This window comes from Amia ocellicauda, chromosome 8, assembly GCF_036373705.1.
Source record: "Amia ocellicauda isolate fAmiCal2 chromosome 8, fAmiCal2.hap1, whole genome shotgun sequence".
Taxonomy (NCBI): domain Eukaryota; kingdom Metazoa; phylum Chordata; class Actinopteri; order Amiiformes; family Amiidae; genus Amia; species Amia ocellicauda.
This window is the reverse complement of record NC_089857.1, coordinates 41857403-41872114: the sequence shown is the minus strand read 5'-3', so window position 1 is coordinate 41872114 and position 14712 is coordinate 41857403. Positions and strand designations below refer to the sequence as shown.

Genomic DNA, 14712 nt, shown 5'->3' with positions numbered 1-14712 from the left:
CTGTCTGATTGACGCACTAATGCAACTGAGAAATGTAATTATCCTGGTGGCCCGCTATACACTAATTTAAGGAAATACTGATCAATACTTAGTATGCTACATATTGTAATCTATTTCCTGGCAGGGTTAACTAATTAAGACATAATTAATTGTATACAATTATATCATAAAGTGTAAATGGACTTTGATACAAAATCTATATATCCCTGGATGTGACATCGCACGGGTCTCCTCCGCTACAGGGGGCAGCAGTAGCTTTAGTGGCCATTTTCAGTGAGAATAACAGAATAACCGGCCCCTCCTGATCTCTGCAGCGTCTTCGGTCTACAGCTGCCGCTGCTGCGCAGAGCTGCGAGGATCTGCACAGATCGCGGCGTGTGGGACTGGGTGACGTCACGCTCGGACCAAAACTGCGCAGCTCTGAGTAGAACTGCGCAGCGCGAACGCGACCACAGAGCAAACCCGGAAGCAAAAGGACAAGAGGAGCCGAACCGAAACGAACCGAAACGAAACGACGCGACGCCTCTGAAAACAAAGCGGCCGAGCGGAGAAAGAGGAAGCGGCAGCGGAGTTCACAGGAAGAAGAGAATAACGGCGAAGGACGCGACAGCTACTCGGCCGTGTCCCGTCTTTCAATGAGAGAGTGAGTGCGGCGGCGACGTGCTGACATGCGGCAGGACGCGGGCTGATCTGTGTGCACGCAGCGCGGATCACATACCTGTTCACAGCCGCACTCGACGAGGGAACCGGATTACAGACGCACCGGACCGGACCGGACCATGTCTCCGGACTGAGCGCGGCTGGACTCGTGTTTCGGGCCGGTCGGGGGTGTCCCTGTCCCGCACACAGCCATGACGGTGGCCGTGTTTTTCGGGTGCGCCTTCATCGCCTTCGGGCCGGCGCTGGCGCTGTTCCTGCTCACCGTGGCCCGGGACCCGCTGCGCGTCATCATCCTCATCGCCAGGTGAGTGCAGTCCGGACCCCTTCAGTCACTACTGTTATAGCCTTTGATCACTACTGTTATAGCCTTTGATCACTATTGTTATAGCCTTTGATCACTATTGTTATAGCCTTTGATCACTACTGTTATAGCCTTTGATCACTACTGTTATAGCCTTTGATCACTATTGTTATACCATTTGATCACTACTGTTATAGCCTTTGATCACTATTGTTATACCATTTGATCACTACTGTTATAGCCTTTGATCACTACTGTTATAGCCTTTGATCACTATTGTTCGACTTTAAAGCGGGCTACTGTGAATAATAGTCTGCATTGGAAACGCTTCTTTGGGGAGTTTTGTACAGGGCATTGAGGTGAGTTTAGAGAAACTCAGTGACATTTATAATTATCTATCAGTTCATGGTTTGTAGACTACATTTATGGTCTTAAGTTAAAAAATAAAAAAGCTGCAGTAATGAATAATGTATATTAAATCTTGGATGTTGTATTTTCTGCTGTGATGGAGGGAACATGTTTTACACATTGTCAATTATTAATAAAGTTACATTGTGTCTGTTCTCCTGATCTGACTACGTAACTGCCCTCCCCCAGACACGTCCTTGTAATGTATCCTAGAGACCAGCCTTTTTAGTACCCTCGTAAAAGCATTTGAATGATTGCGACATGCTATTATAAGTTGTTTTAAGACAGGATTGTCAGACTCCAGACCAGCCCAGCTCTTGGCTCTTTATTTGGTCTAATTAACCAATTAACTGGGTTAATTGATCACTTCTCTCCAGACTGTGAAAGATCCTGTGAGTTCAATGTTTTGAGTCGTCAACAAACTGTAAGATCTCAGCTATAAATATGAAAGTTGTAGGTAAGCCTAATTGGGAGCTCCTGTTGGAACGAAAACCAACAGACACTGCGGCCCCCCAGGACTGGAGTCTGACACCCCTGTCATGACACCCACTTGTGTTTCCCATTGCACTTTGTGACAGACGGCATGTCGGGTCAAGTCTCTTCGGTCATTGATCTTCACTGTGTATAGAATACGGAACATAAGAAAGTGTCCAGTCGAGAGGAGGCCATTCGCCCCATCGTGCTCGTTTGGTGTCCATTAATAACTAAGTGATCAAGGATCCTATCCAGTCTGTTTTTGAATGTTCCCAAATTGTCTCTTCAGCCACATCGCCGGGGAGTTTGTTCAGATTGTGACGCCTCTCTGTGTGAAGAAGTGTCTCCTGTTTTCTGTCTTGAATGCCTTGAAGCCCAATTTCCATTTGTGTCCCTGGGTGCGTGTGTCCCTGCTGATCTGGAAAAGCTCCTCTGGTTTGATGTGGTCGATGCGTTTCATGATTTTGAAGACTTGGATCAAGTCCCCACGTAGTCTCCTCTGTTCCAGGGTGAAAAGGTTCAGGTCCTCAGTCTCTCAGTAGGACATTCCCTTCAGACCTGGAATAAGTCTGGTTGCTCTCCTCTGAACTGCCTCTAGAGCAGCGATATCTTTCTTGAAGTGTGGAGCCCAGAACTGTCCACAGTATCCAGATGAGCTCTAACTAGTGCATTGTACAGTCTGAACATCACTGCCCTTGTTCTCAATTCTACACTTTTGACAATATACCCTAACATTGTGTTTGTTTTTTCGGTTTCCTTTAGAGGAACAGAAAAGGCAGTTTCCTTTGTGATCTTCCTGTTTTGAATTGTACAAATCGTAAGCTGCTTAAGCAATACACGCATTTGAATGGAAAACCAATGTTGCTGGGTTTTGAGACAAATTGTAACAGTCACTGTAGTCACACTTCGCTCCCCTGGCTCTGTGGCAATGATTAATTACACCAGAGATTAAAAGCACATCAAGATGGCAAGCTGCACTTTAGTTCTTGAGTATAGTGATTTATAGCTGGAGCGAAGGTCGGTAGACTGCAGGCAAGAGTTTGTCACTAACAATGTAAAGACTGCAGGCTGATGTGAATCTGAGTGCAGGAGAGGCACATTTTATTATTTTTTGAACAATCATTTGTATTTACATTCATCAACATTCAGAGCTGTTTTGGACAGCCATTTAACACTAAAGAATGAAGTGGCAGCTAAGATCATCTTAAATTAAAAGCTGAATGGCACGGCTTATGTTGTTTACATTCACCTCATTAGCCTTATATCAAAAGTAATGGATCTGTCAGCGTGGCATGCTGCCTCGCTCGTTTTGTTGTTTCAGCCTTCGGTATTCAAATGAATTCCCACACTTCATGTCCACAAAATAAATACCAGTGACGTTTCTGTCTTTGTAGTACCCCAACCAGTCTAACTTTTAACAAAAATAATACATTTCTCTTTGTGTGGAATTTTTACGTTTATAAAATGCTGATTCACATTTTGAAACCCCAAACATGACTTTTTATGCTAAGCAAAAAGCTGGTTGGGCTACAATCTTGCGTCTCTCCCTCCAGTGTCCCACGATGCTGTGCAGTGAGCACTCATTAGGACAGGACAGTAACTAATAAAACAATAGACCACAGTTACACTCCTGGCCGAGAGATCAGCAGCCTCCCACAGCTTGCTGAGTATCTAAGGCCTGCACGCGTCATGCAGAGACGAGCTGAATTTAGCACTCCCCGCCCCCAACCCCCGTGTTAATTTTATTTTGGTAAGTCTTTATTTCATTTCCCGAAGATGACATCACAGTTTTCACTTCTCCACATGTCTGCTTCTGAGGTAAACTGTTATCTACCCCTCCCCTATCTGTGATTTTCTTTTTCCATGTATTCCCAGTGTGTGCGTCTCTGGATATGTGCTCAGTTGAGTCGTCACAACATTGACAACAAATTGTTGCCCTTAAAGTTTCCATATTGTGTTATGAACTGTGCCTGACCCCCCTCTCCATCTCCCTCTCTCTCTCTCTCTTAGCGCTTTCTTCTGGCTGCTGTCTTTGCTCCTGTCTTCACTCGTGTGGTTCATTGCCATGAAAGCCACCAATAACCAGGACTACCAGCTACAAAGAGGTCTCCTCATTTTCGGGGTGATATTTTCAGTTGTTCTGCAGGAGGTCTTTCGATTTGCCTACTACAAGCTGCTGAGGTAAGTTCCTTCACAAGCTGGTGGCTGTTGTTTCCTTTTTTAATATCCAGCTGAAGATTCATCTAAGTGTCTCGGCTGACTTTGGAACATGTTCTCTTCCACTGAACTTGTGATTTGTAGCTCCGGGCCGCAGTCAAGTGTCTACTTTACAGCCGAGTCATCGTATAAATTTGTGTTTCCTCTGCTAGTCATCAAAGTCATGTGATTTTATTGTTCATATACTCCACCACTTTTACATAACAGTGCGGTTTACTCCAGGCAGATCACAGTGAATCTTATTAATCTGCTTCTCTGAATGTGTGAGCTCTTTCTTTAAGCGCGGGCGTCCGCACTAGTCCTTGGTCTGTTGTCACAGATAGGGTTACCCGGTGCACAATGGGGTTATGTTTATAACTGTCTCGGGTTCCAAACGCGTTGCAAGAGAAATATTGTGTTTGTTTTATCCTTCCCTCCGTTAGCAGAAAAGAGGAGTTGTTTGCATTGGGTAGACTTATGTTTGTGTTTACATTACATTGTAAACCAACATCTGGCTTTGCCTCTGAGTCGAAGTTAACGAAACGAAGACGCTGTGATTAACACGGGTCATCTGTCCAGCAGTGATCCATGGTCTCTTACTGCCACACTTAGATGTTCCCTGTCGTCGGTTATTTTGGAAAAGCTACTTAAGGATTAATTTTCCCCTTAGCACCAGGAATTTGAAGCAGACAAATCAATCCCTGATATTCAAGTCTTAGTCTAAATGGAATAAATGGAAAAAAATAGATCTATCTTTGTTCTGTAGTCCATAAGTGGCATTTTGGTTGGTTAATATGTTGGAGTTTGCACTGCTTCCGGGCTGGCCGACAGAAAGATGAACTGCTGTTTTTGAAAAAGAATGTGTGAAAGGGTGTAGTGTCTCTGTATTGAGAGAGAGCTTGAATAAGTGTGTAAATGCAGACACCGTACACACCTCTTGCTGGTGATTTCTCACGAGGAGTGCGTTTTCTTTTCCAACAGGAAAGCCACCGAAGGACTGGCCACACTCAGCGAAGAGGAACACTCGCCCATTTCAGTCCAGCAACTGGCTTATGGTATGATTTTATTTTTTTCTCTTTCACTTCTCTCCCCTTTTCCTTTGGATCCCTTCACTCCTTCAGCCCTGCACTCCAGCCATTCACTCATTCCGCCTCCAGATCAAGAGCTCTTCTCTCCTTCCTTTATCCAGCGTGGTTTAATGTAGTCGGGCTGCTGTGCGCTTGGTGTCGTGTGGTAATCTTGTCTTAGTTCGGGAAGCCGTCCCTCGGTTAAACAGATGTCAGTGTTCGTAAACTGTAAGCTTGTACAAAAAGGAGGTCAGTCTCTTTTTATAACTTGCTTTTTATTTTACCTTTGCACTATGGGAGCCCATACACACTAAAAGCCTGTATAAAACCAGGAAGTTCCCTGTTGTGGTAGTGAGAAGCATATTTGTGCAAGCTTTAACTTGATCAACAAATACTTTGGCCCTGATTATCACAGAACCTAATTTCATTGCTTATATATTTGCATGGGTGGTTATGATTCAATTAAGCATGTTCTCTCCATATATGAATAAACATAATGATGAATTGCCCTTGGAAATACTAACAACCTAGTCTGGTGTCTACGTAATTACTGTACATATTTGTTTTCATTAAGGATTTTACAACTTCCTTGAGACTTGCATGTTACGCCCTTCATACCAGTTCCATCTAGCACTCTTACTAGCGCCATGTCTCTGACAGTATTTAGTCGACTCTTGACTACGCTAAAAGACCGTTCCCCTGATGTGTGGGGTTTCAACGCTGTACCAAATCTGAAGGCTATGGTGTCACCAGCTATACTCACTGTGAGCCGGTAGCATTTCGGAAAGGATTACCGGCGACACCAGTAGTGAGAGAGTCACAGATTTCTTCTAATGCATTTCAGACCAGCGTGTTCTCTGAAAATCTCATGAGTAAAATCATCCCAGAACTAGGTCGCCGTGAGCTCGGTGGACTGACTTGCGTCATCGTAATAACATGCTCTGACAAACGTCCAAGCAGGACCTCGTCGCGTCGTGGGGAAATCACTCTGTCTGTTTCCCTCCCCTTGAGTTTCTCAACCTCAAAACAATGCTGTCAATCTAATCCCGAATCAGAATCTCCAGGAGGAGTATATTCTATATTAGACTTCTCTTTAAACCTCAAAGAGAAAAGCAGATGTCATGGCATATCTCTGTAAATGCATGTTGTGCTGTGTGTGTGTTTACTGGCTGTGAGTTTAGTCTAATGCTGCTTGTGTGATCTCTACTGCTGCCAGTCACTCAAATCATTGGGCATAAAACACGGAAACAAGCATTTTAGCAGTTTCTGTCTCTGAGGTGTATCATCCTTCTGTGTCCATAGCATGTCAAGATATTAATACAAATCAGATTGTTCCTTTTGAAGCTAAAATGCATGGCTGTCTTTGTTTTTTCCCCCTTTTCGGATGGCCTGTGCACAAAGCAGAGTCTATCCGATGTAGATAGTATTTGAAACCAGTTTATTTTCTAAGCCCTGGATTGAAAAACATCAAGACACACAAATAATACACACACTGATGCGTCTAAGAACCGAAGACAATCAATTTTGTCCCGTTTGATTGGATGACAACAGGTTTTCAAATTGTAGACCTTAAATGCCATCCTTAGTATAGATTTCAACTTAATTATCCACATGTGACCGTATCTGCGGTGATCTGACTACTGAATACAGCATCTTTCTTTAAATAATACTTGTCTATCTACCAACACACCTGTGATTAAAAGACTAACTAATGGCACCCGAGTTTCAAAGCCCTAATCTCTCACTGCTGTTGGTCTTGCAGTGGCTGGACTGGGCTTTGGCATCATGAGTGGAGCCTTCTCCATGATCAACACCCTCTCGGACTCGCTGGGACCCGGGACGGTGGGCATCCACGGGGAATCCCAGTACTTCTTCATCACTTCAGGTCTGTCCCCACACCCCCCTTCCCCACCGCTGGTTTTAATGGGACATTGACTGACATTTTGCCTGTTGATCGATGTACATGTCCAGTTATGCGTCATTTAAAGCTTATTGTCTGAACCATATGAGTGATCTCCGTGCAGAACAGAGACCTTTCTGTCATGCTTTTAATGTGCCGTGAAGGGTTTTAAAGGAATGATGTCCAGCCTGTCCTGTCCTGTCCCCCCTGCAGCCTTCATGACCCTGGCCCTGACCCTGCTGCACACGTTCTGGGGCATCGTGTTCTTCGACGGCTGTGAGAAGAAGCGTTGGTGGGTCGTCGGGGTCGTGGTGGCCCTGCACCTGCTGGTGTCGGGACTGGTGAGATCCTGTGCCTCTCTGTCTGTCTCTCTGTGTCCCTCCCATCTGTCTTTTCAACACCGCAGGATATAATGCTTACCTCATCAAACCTGGGTTGCTCTCATATGCTAATCAATGTTCTTAATGCTATATACAGCAAATCGAAGGCCAACACTGTAAATCAGCCTGCTTTAGAGAACTTCGAACATAGAAAGGGAGAATTAGAACATAAGACAGTGTCTAATCGAGAGGAGGTCATTCGCCCCATCGTGCTCGTTTGGTGTCCATTAATAACTAAGTGATCCAAGGATCCTATCCAGTCTGTTTTTGAATGTTCCCAAATTGTCTCTTCAGCCACATCGCTGGGGAGTTTGTTCAGATTGTGACGCCTCTCTGTGTGAAGAAGTGTCTCCTGTTTTCTGTCTTGAATGCCTTGAAGCCCAATTTCCATTTGTCTCCCCGGGTGCGTGTGTCCCTGCTGATCTGGAAAAGCTCCTCTGGTTTGATGTGGTCGATGCCTTTCATGATTTTGAAGACTTGGATCAAGTCCCCACGTAGTCTCCTCTGTTCCAGGGTGAAAAGGTTCAGGTCCTCAGTCTCTCAGTAGGACATTCCCTTCAGACCTGGAATAAGTCTGGTTGCTCTCCTCTGAACTGCCTCTAGAGCAGCGATATCTTTCTTGAAGTGTGGAGCCCAGAACTGTCCACAGTATCCAGATGAGCTCTAACTAGTGCATTGTACAGTCTGAACATCACTGCCCTTGATCTCAATTCTACACTTTTTTTTTCAATGCATGCTGTACAGTTAATGTATCTTAAGAAAGATAATTTATTTTCCTTTTTCTATTTTCAGACCATCCTCAATCCCCTTTACGAGGGAACTCTACCCCCTGCTTATATAGTCATGGTCTCAATGGGCATATGGGCTTTCTTCTCCTCCGGGGGCTCCGTGCAGAACCTGCAGTGCTTCTTCACATGTGAGTCAGAGAGTTGAGTGTGTGATGTTGTGAGGGGGTGGGGGGGCTCCTGCTCCGAATCGTGGTCACCTGTAGACCTGTTCACAGCGCTGGGAACGGGATGCTTACTCTAACAGCCCGTGCTTGTCTCTGCAGGTAGTAAAAGCGACGTGGATTCACAAGTTACTTCTTAACGCGGACATCCCGTCGATGCGGTGTCACTTTTGGGCAGACGATCCCACCCGGATTTCCCAGGCGTTCCTGCAACGCTCTGGAAGAAAACGACACCAAGCAAACTACAGGAGGGGGGGGCTGTGGACGGGCAGCCGCATGGACCCAACGCTCCTCCCTGTCCGGAGAACATTGCTCGAGGGATGAGTCATCCCGTACACATCGTAAATGGACTCGATCTCTTTTTATGCCTTCTTGTAATCCTGAGAGAGTGAGTGAGTGAAACGGATCCAAAAAGAGAGAACTGTTTTAATTTTTTCCTAGTCTTTTATTTGGAGTAGGGCTGTACTAAACGTCATCTGTTTTCTTTGTATTTTTTTACTATATGATGAGTGTGAAACGGGAACAGTAGCTTTTATAATCCTTCTTTTACAAGGATGCTTTTCAGTTTATTCTCCCTTTCAGCCCAAGGATTTGATTCATATCGTGATTTGGGGGGTGGGGTGGCGGGGGTGCAGTGTTGCCAAAGTCCTCTCTTTTCTGGGTTCAGCCTTTGTCTTTTTACATCTCCTGGGTTTCAGCTCTGGTTATTCGAGCTGTTTGTAGGGGTTGATCTAGACTCAAGGGGGGCGTTATTTCACATTGCAAAGCCGCCACAGAACAATATAGTGATTTGTATTTTTGTTTTAATGCTTCACGGGTTCTGCTCATCTGAATAAAATGGAGGTGGGGGGGAGATGCCCTGTAGAATCTGGTCTTTGTTCATCGTGTTGGATATTGTAGACATAGTTATCGGTCTGCCCCATCTACCCCACACCTCCTCCTCGGCCCGACTCTCATAGGATCAGAGAGTGAAGGAGAGGTGAAAAGTGTACAAAATATGTCTTGTGTCTTAGCCATTTGGACCACCTGATAAGAAAAAACACTGCCGGTATGAAAGTGTGTATTTGTTATGTTTTTTCTATCTTGTTTTGAAGTCGACACTATTAAAAAAAACTATTTTTGACTAACCGTGACTTCCAAGATAATGTAAATTCGGGTTCAGATGTCTGCACTCGTGTAATAAAGCCGAAGATCAGTTTAAAGTCTCTTTTATTATGTTTTTTATCATCAGAATATCATACTGACATGCTTTGACTCTTAACGGGCCATTAACTTGAATACCTTTTCCAGGTAGTTTTGTCCCAAATCAGTTATCCCCGAAAATAGTTTAAAAAAAAAAAAAAAATTGTGTCCTCCACGATTGGATAACAATTTCTCTGTACAATGAGGCTTCTGAAAATACTTCCTCAACCCAAATGGAAGGGAAAGAACAGGCAGGATATTACTGACGTGGAGGGTTTGAGGTTTTGTCCTTCATCGGTGGACTTGACAGGCAGTGTGTGATGGTTATTTTCCTCCGTTCGGTGTTTCTAGTGATCATGTCTGAGGTCTGTAATGCTCGGTTTTCTAGAGCAGTTATTTAGGCAGAAATCAAGCAGGTTTCGGAGTGAGAGTGTAACGGGAAAGGAAAATGCAGATTAAAGTATTTTATAATAATATCTTCAGTTGTCCCATCTTTGGTTAGCCCAGTCGCGATTGGGAAATCTTAAGGCATGATTAACTGGAATAATTAACTGCCTTTTCTTGAGTTCATTCCATTGAGCTGCAGGGAAAGGTGAATCTAAGGAAACGCCACTAGGGGACACTGTTAGTCTTTGAACAAACCCAGCAACGTCATACTGAGCAAAAAGACAACAGTTACTCATCCTGTTGGATGAAAGTAGGATGTGTCGTGTAAACACTGAGCAGTGTTTGTAAGGTACAGCTGGGCGATGTCCCCCACAGCACCACTGCCGATGGCTTGTCTATACTTTAGTTTCCTAATGTACACAACGTTTCACCGAGTGTTATTTCTCTCGCCGGGAATTCTGCTATGCAATATTATGCCATGTGGGTCGATCTTGGCACACCCACCTCATTGGGTGCACAGCCTGGTACTGCAACATGTGGCTTGGCACTCAGTCGCTGCAGCAAAATGTATTGTTTTCTCATCGTTTTCTTTAATAATTAACATATATAGAAGTAGGGTATCATTAGGATAGCGTTAAGGAAGGGAGTTGTTTTTTTATAAACGTCAACCACTTTTCACCTCCCGTTAAAGTTGAAAAGGTATTAAACATCTCCATGGCTCTCCTTCCCCTGACCTCTCTGTTCCTGCTGGTCATTGTTCAGGCTTCTCTTTGTAGTGTGTAATGCAAGTTGTGTGTAGTGGGGTTCTCTTTTGAGGAAATGGAAAAATAATCTGGTTTCCCCGTTGTTTTTATTTATTTTCCGTTCTCCGAGCACGTTTGTCTTTCTTCCTTGTGTCTGAAACACTGAGAAACGGGATATGCTGCCTGGAAAGGGTCTTGAGGCGTGCCGGACCCTCGAGGTTCCAGCTCGGCGGCCCGAACATCACAGAGTGGAAGGAGAGAACATTACAATATTCCATTGTGCGAGGTTTAATGTTCCCATTATTATTTTTAATCTTTCACGGTTTGTAGATAAGGTTTCACACCAAAAGCCGCGGTGCATGTTGCACATTTTACAACATATTAAAACAACCAGCTGACACAGATTTCAGTTTATCATTGGGAAACGCAGGTCAGACTGATTGACCTGCTGGGTTATAATTGTATCAAAGTCTTGTCAGCTTGGCATTGTTTTCCTGGGGAAGATGCTTGTGTTATATCTTTTTTTATTTATATATATATATATATATATATACACTCACCTAAAGGATTATTAGGAACACCTGTTCAGTTTCTCATTAATGCAATTATCTAACCAACCAATCACATGGCAGTTGCTTCAATGAATTTAGGGGTGTGGTCCTGGTCAAGACAATCTCCTGAACTCCAAACTGAATGTCTGAATGGGAAAGAAAGGTGATTTAAGCAATTTTGAGCGTGGCATGGTTGTTGGTGCCAGACGGGCCGGTCTGAGTATTTCACAATCTGCTCAGTTACTGGGATTTTCACGCACAACCATTTCTAGGGTTTACAAAGAATGGTGTGAAAAGGGAAAAACATCCAGTATGCGGCAGTCCTGTGGGCGAAAATGCCTTGTTGATGCTAGAGGTCAGAGGAGAATGGGCCGACTGATTCAAGCTGATAGAAGAGCAACTTTGACTGAAATAACCACTCGTTACAACCGAGGTATGCAGCAAAGCATTTGTGAAGCCACAACAGGTACAACCTTGAGGCGGATGGGCTACAACAGCAGAAGACCCCACCGGGTACCACTCATCTCCACTACAAATAGGAAAAAGAGGCTACAATTTGCACAAGCTCACCAAAATTGGACAGTTGAAGACTGGAAAAATGTTGCTTGGTCTGATGAGTCTCGATTTGTGTTGAGACATTCAGATGGTAGAGTCAGAATTTGGCGTAAACAGAATGAGAACATGGATCCATCATGCCTTGTTACCACTGTGCAGGCTGGTGGTGGTGGTGTAATGGTGTGGGGGATGTTTTCTTGGCACACTTTAGGCCCCTTAGTGCCAAATGGCCATCATTTAAATGCCACGGCCTACCTGAGTATTGTTTCTGACCATGTCCATCCCTTTATGACCACCATGTACCCATCCTCTGATGGCTACTTCCAGCAGGATAATGCACCATGTCACAAAGGTCGAATCATTTCAAATTGGTTTCTTGAACATGACAATGAGTTCACTGTACTAAACTGGCCCCCACAGTCACCAGATCTCAACCCAATAGAGCATCTTTTGGATGTGGTGGAACGGGAGCTTCGTGCCCTGGATGTGCATCCCACAAATCTCCATCAACTGCAAGATGCTATCCTATCAATATGGGCCAACATTTCTAAAGAATGCTTTCAGCACCTTGTTGAATCAATGCCACGTAGAATTAAGGCAGTTCTGAAGGCGAAAGGGGGTCAAACACAGTATTAGTATGGTGTTCCTAATAATCCTTTAGGTGAGTGTATATATATATATATATATATATATATATATAATGTATATGTATATGTGTGTGTAAAGGAAGATTTCTCTTCTAAGAAATGTCAAACATTTACAGAAAAACACCATGACCCACACATCCATTCACACAATTTCACACACATGGATAATGCTGATGAAAAAGTTTCCTTCTGTTAACATTTCAACATCTTACCCATTCGACTGGTGCTGCAGTTTGAGTCTGAGGATCTTTCACCTTAAAAAAACTATTATTTTAAACTATTAAAAGGGATTTTATATTTAAGGAGCAGAAATCTGTAATAATGTTGCATACCTGTGCCAAAAATCTGGGATTCCCGGTCCATTTAATAGCATCAGCTACTTCAATGCATTTTGTAATCATTAAAAACAACTTATCTATTGGGTTGACGTCTGTGTTGTTTTCTGCATAAGACTTTTAGGAAAGTCAAGTCTAAATCCTTAATGCATTTGTAAATACATTTGGGACTGAAACACCTTGGTTTGTGACTGGCTGGGAACAAACCCTTCCTTTTACAAGTAAAGAGCCCTTTTTGTCAGGTGAGCTCTTTTCCTGTAACATGAAGCCCAGTGTGAATTGCTTCCAAAGAAGAGCAAAGGCCAAATCGAAGGCTTTATTTAAACCCATGTCCTCCATAAACCTGTTGAAATAAACTAGTATTGTCCTTAACAAATCCAATATGTACTAAAGAGCCACCCAGAGGAGAAAATTATCAGTATTTAAAGAAGCCAACAACAGAAAACTAAACAATCGAGGGAAAACTGCTCTATAAATTATAGTTTTCACTGTAAATTACCTAATGTTTGCATTATGGTTTGGAGTCCCTTAGGATATGAATCCCTGATCCCTTTATGAAATTTAAAGAAAACCTGACAAAATGCACTTACCTTGTTTGTAAATGCAAAGACTGACCAAAACAAACCTCAATCAACAAATCGATCAGTCAAACAAATTGATTGCGAGTAAGTGCCAATAAATAGCTGATAATCGTGACCAGTTTTATGACCATCTGATTTATTACTGAATTTCAATAAATGAGTAGAACTACAGGATAAGACCATTGTTGCAGGGTTCTTGTGCCACAACTTTCTGGCTCTGTTGTTCAGCTTTTATTCGCTTTCCCAGTGTCCTCTGTCTCCGCTTGGTCTGGACAGGGACACACCCTTCACACAGAGTGAGCTCTTGCCCGGCTCTCTGAAGGGAAATGTCTACACAGCCTGGCTGGATCATGTTATCATTGATAACATTAGTTCAGGGGGAAGAGGCCAGCAGTGTCTTTGATGTGAGTCTTGGCAGATAACTAACATTTGTGCAAAGCAGATGACGCCATCATGAGTTTCACTGCTTCTTGGAAAAAAAAATAATATATATTTTTTAAGCCACAAAGGACTCCCTTTACACGATGACAGGCGATGTCATTGGGTGCCAACAGTTGGGTTGCAGTAGGAGCAGCCCATGAAGTCCAAAGCTGTTGGCTGGGTGTAGCTGCTTTTCCAATGGAGGGACACACTTGGACAGATCTTGACTTGTCATGTTGTGTGGAAATGAACAAATAGTGCATTTCACTGGTTAACACACCAGTTGGTCATTATTAGTGTGGAAAACTGTAGCTTGTTTTTTTTTTTGAGCATAGGAAATACATCATCTTTGTCATAAGGAAAGTTTTTTTCTCAGTGTTAGAGTTGTTCAATGTTTTTGAATGGTAGTCCATAAAATGAGGAAACAGACACTCAAAGAGTGGGGCAGGCCAGTTTGCCAGCAGTACAATCAGGAAAGCCCTGCTTGTCGTCTTGTGGACTGAGCTGAGAATTTACAAAACTGACCAGTTACAAATGATGCTGGTTTTACTGAGACGCTTTTGTAGGGCTTGGTCACGGGGGGGGAAGCAGTTGACCGGAGGTACCTGCAAATAATATTTAACTGTCAGACACAAGAATAGAAAATCTATATAAAGAAATAAAAAATAGAGGTATAGAAGATAAACTTGTAATAAGCTGTTGTGGTAAGGTATTCTGACTCTCGCTTTGAGATTAAACACAGATGTACATTGCTACCAATATTTTCCTAAACCCTCTGTATGCAAGGAAAACACTTGATTGGAAGGAACCTAAAAGATGAAAGATGCCTTTAAATGACACGGTGCAGCTCCCTGAGGAAGGGAAGCTTGTAATTATGGACGTTGTGTGGCTATGACCGTTGTGCTGTGTTTTCAAGCATAAATGGAAATTTCCAGCAGTATTTGCTGAACCCAACTTGAAATAAGACCACAGTTAT

At 43.4% G+C, this 14712-nt stretch overlaps 1 protein-coding gene across 1 annotated transcript; it reads left to right on the top strand.

Moving 5' to 3' along the window:
* The first annotated feature begins 438 nt into the window (after positions 1 to 438).
* LOC136755081 (gamma-secretase subunit Aph-1b) lies at positions 439 to 9537 on the top strand. The gene is made up of 7 exons (XM_066711455.1): positions 439 to 964; positions 3854 to 4024; positions 5021 to 5094; positions 6869 to 6991; positions 7220 to 7347; positions 8179 to 8302; positions 8438 to 9537. Exons 1-7 carry the CDS (start codon positions 852 to 854, stop codon positions 8473 to 8475), a joined length of 771 nt encoding a protein of 256 aa, XP_066567552.1. The 5' UTR covers positions 439 to 851; the 3' UTR covers positions 8476 to 9537.
* Positions 9538 to 14712: the final 5175 nt, after the last annotated feature.

Coding starts and splice junctions, on each gene's coding strand:
- LOC136755081 (XM_066711455.1), top strand. CDS start 852: ATGACGGTGGCCGTGTTTTTCGGGTGCGCCTTCATCGCCTTCGGGCCG. Junction 5,095..6,868: donor AGTCCAGCAACTGGCTTATG/GTATGATTTTAT, acceptor TTGGTCTTGCAG/TGGCTGGACTGGGCTTTGGC. Junction 8,303..8,437: donor CCTGCAGTGCTTCTTCACAT/GTGAGTCAGAGA, acceptor TTGTCTCTGCAG/GTAGTAAAAGCGACGTGGAT.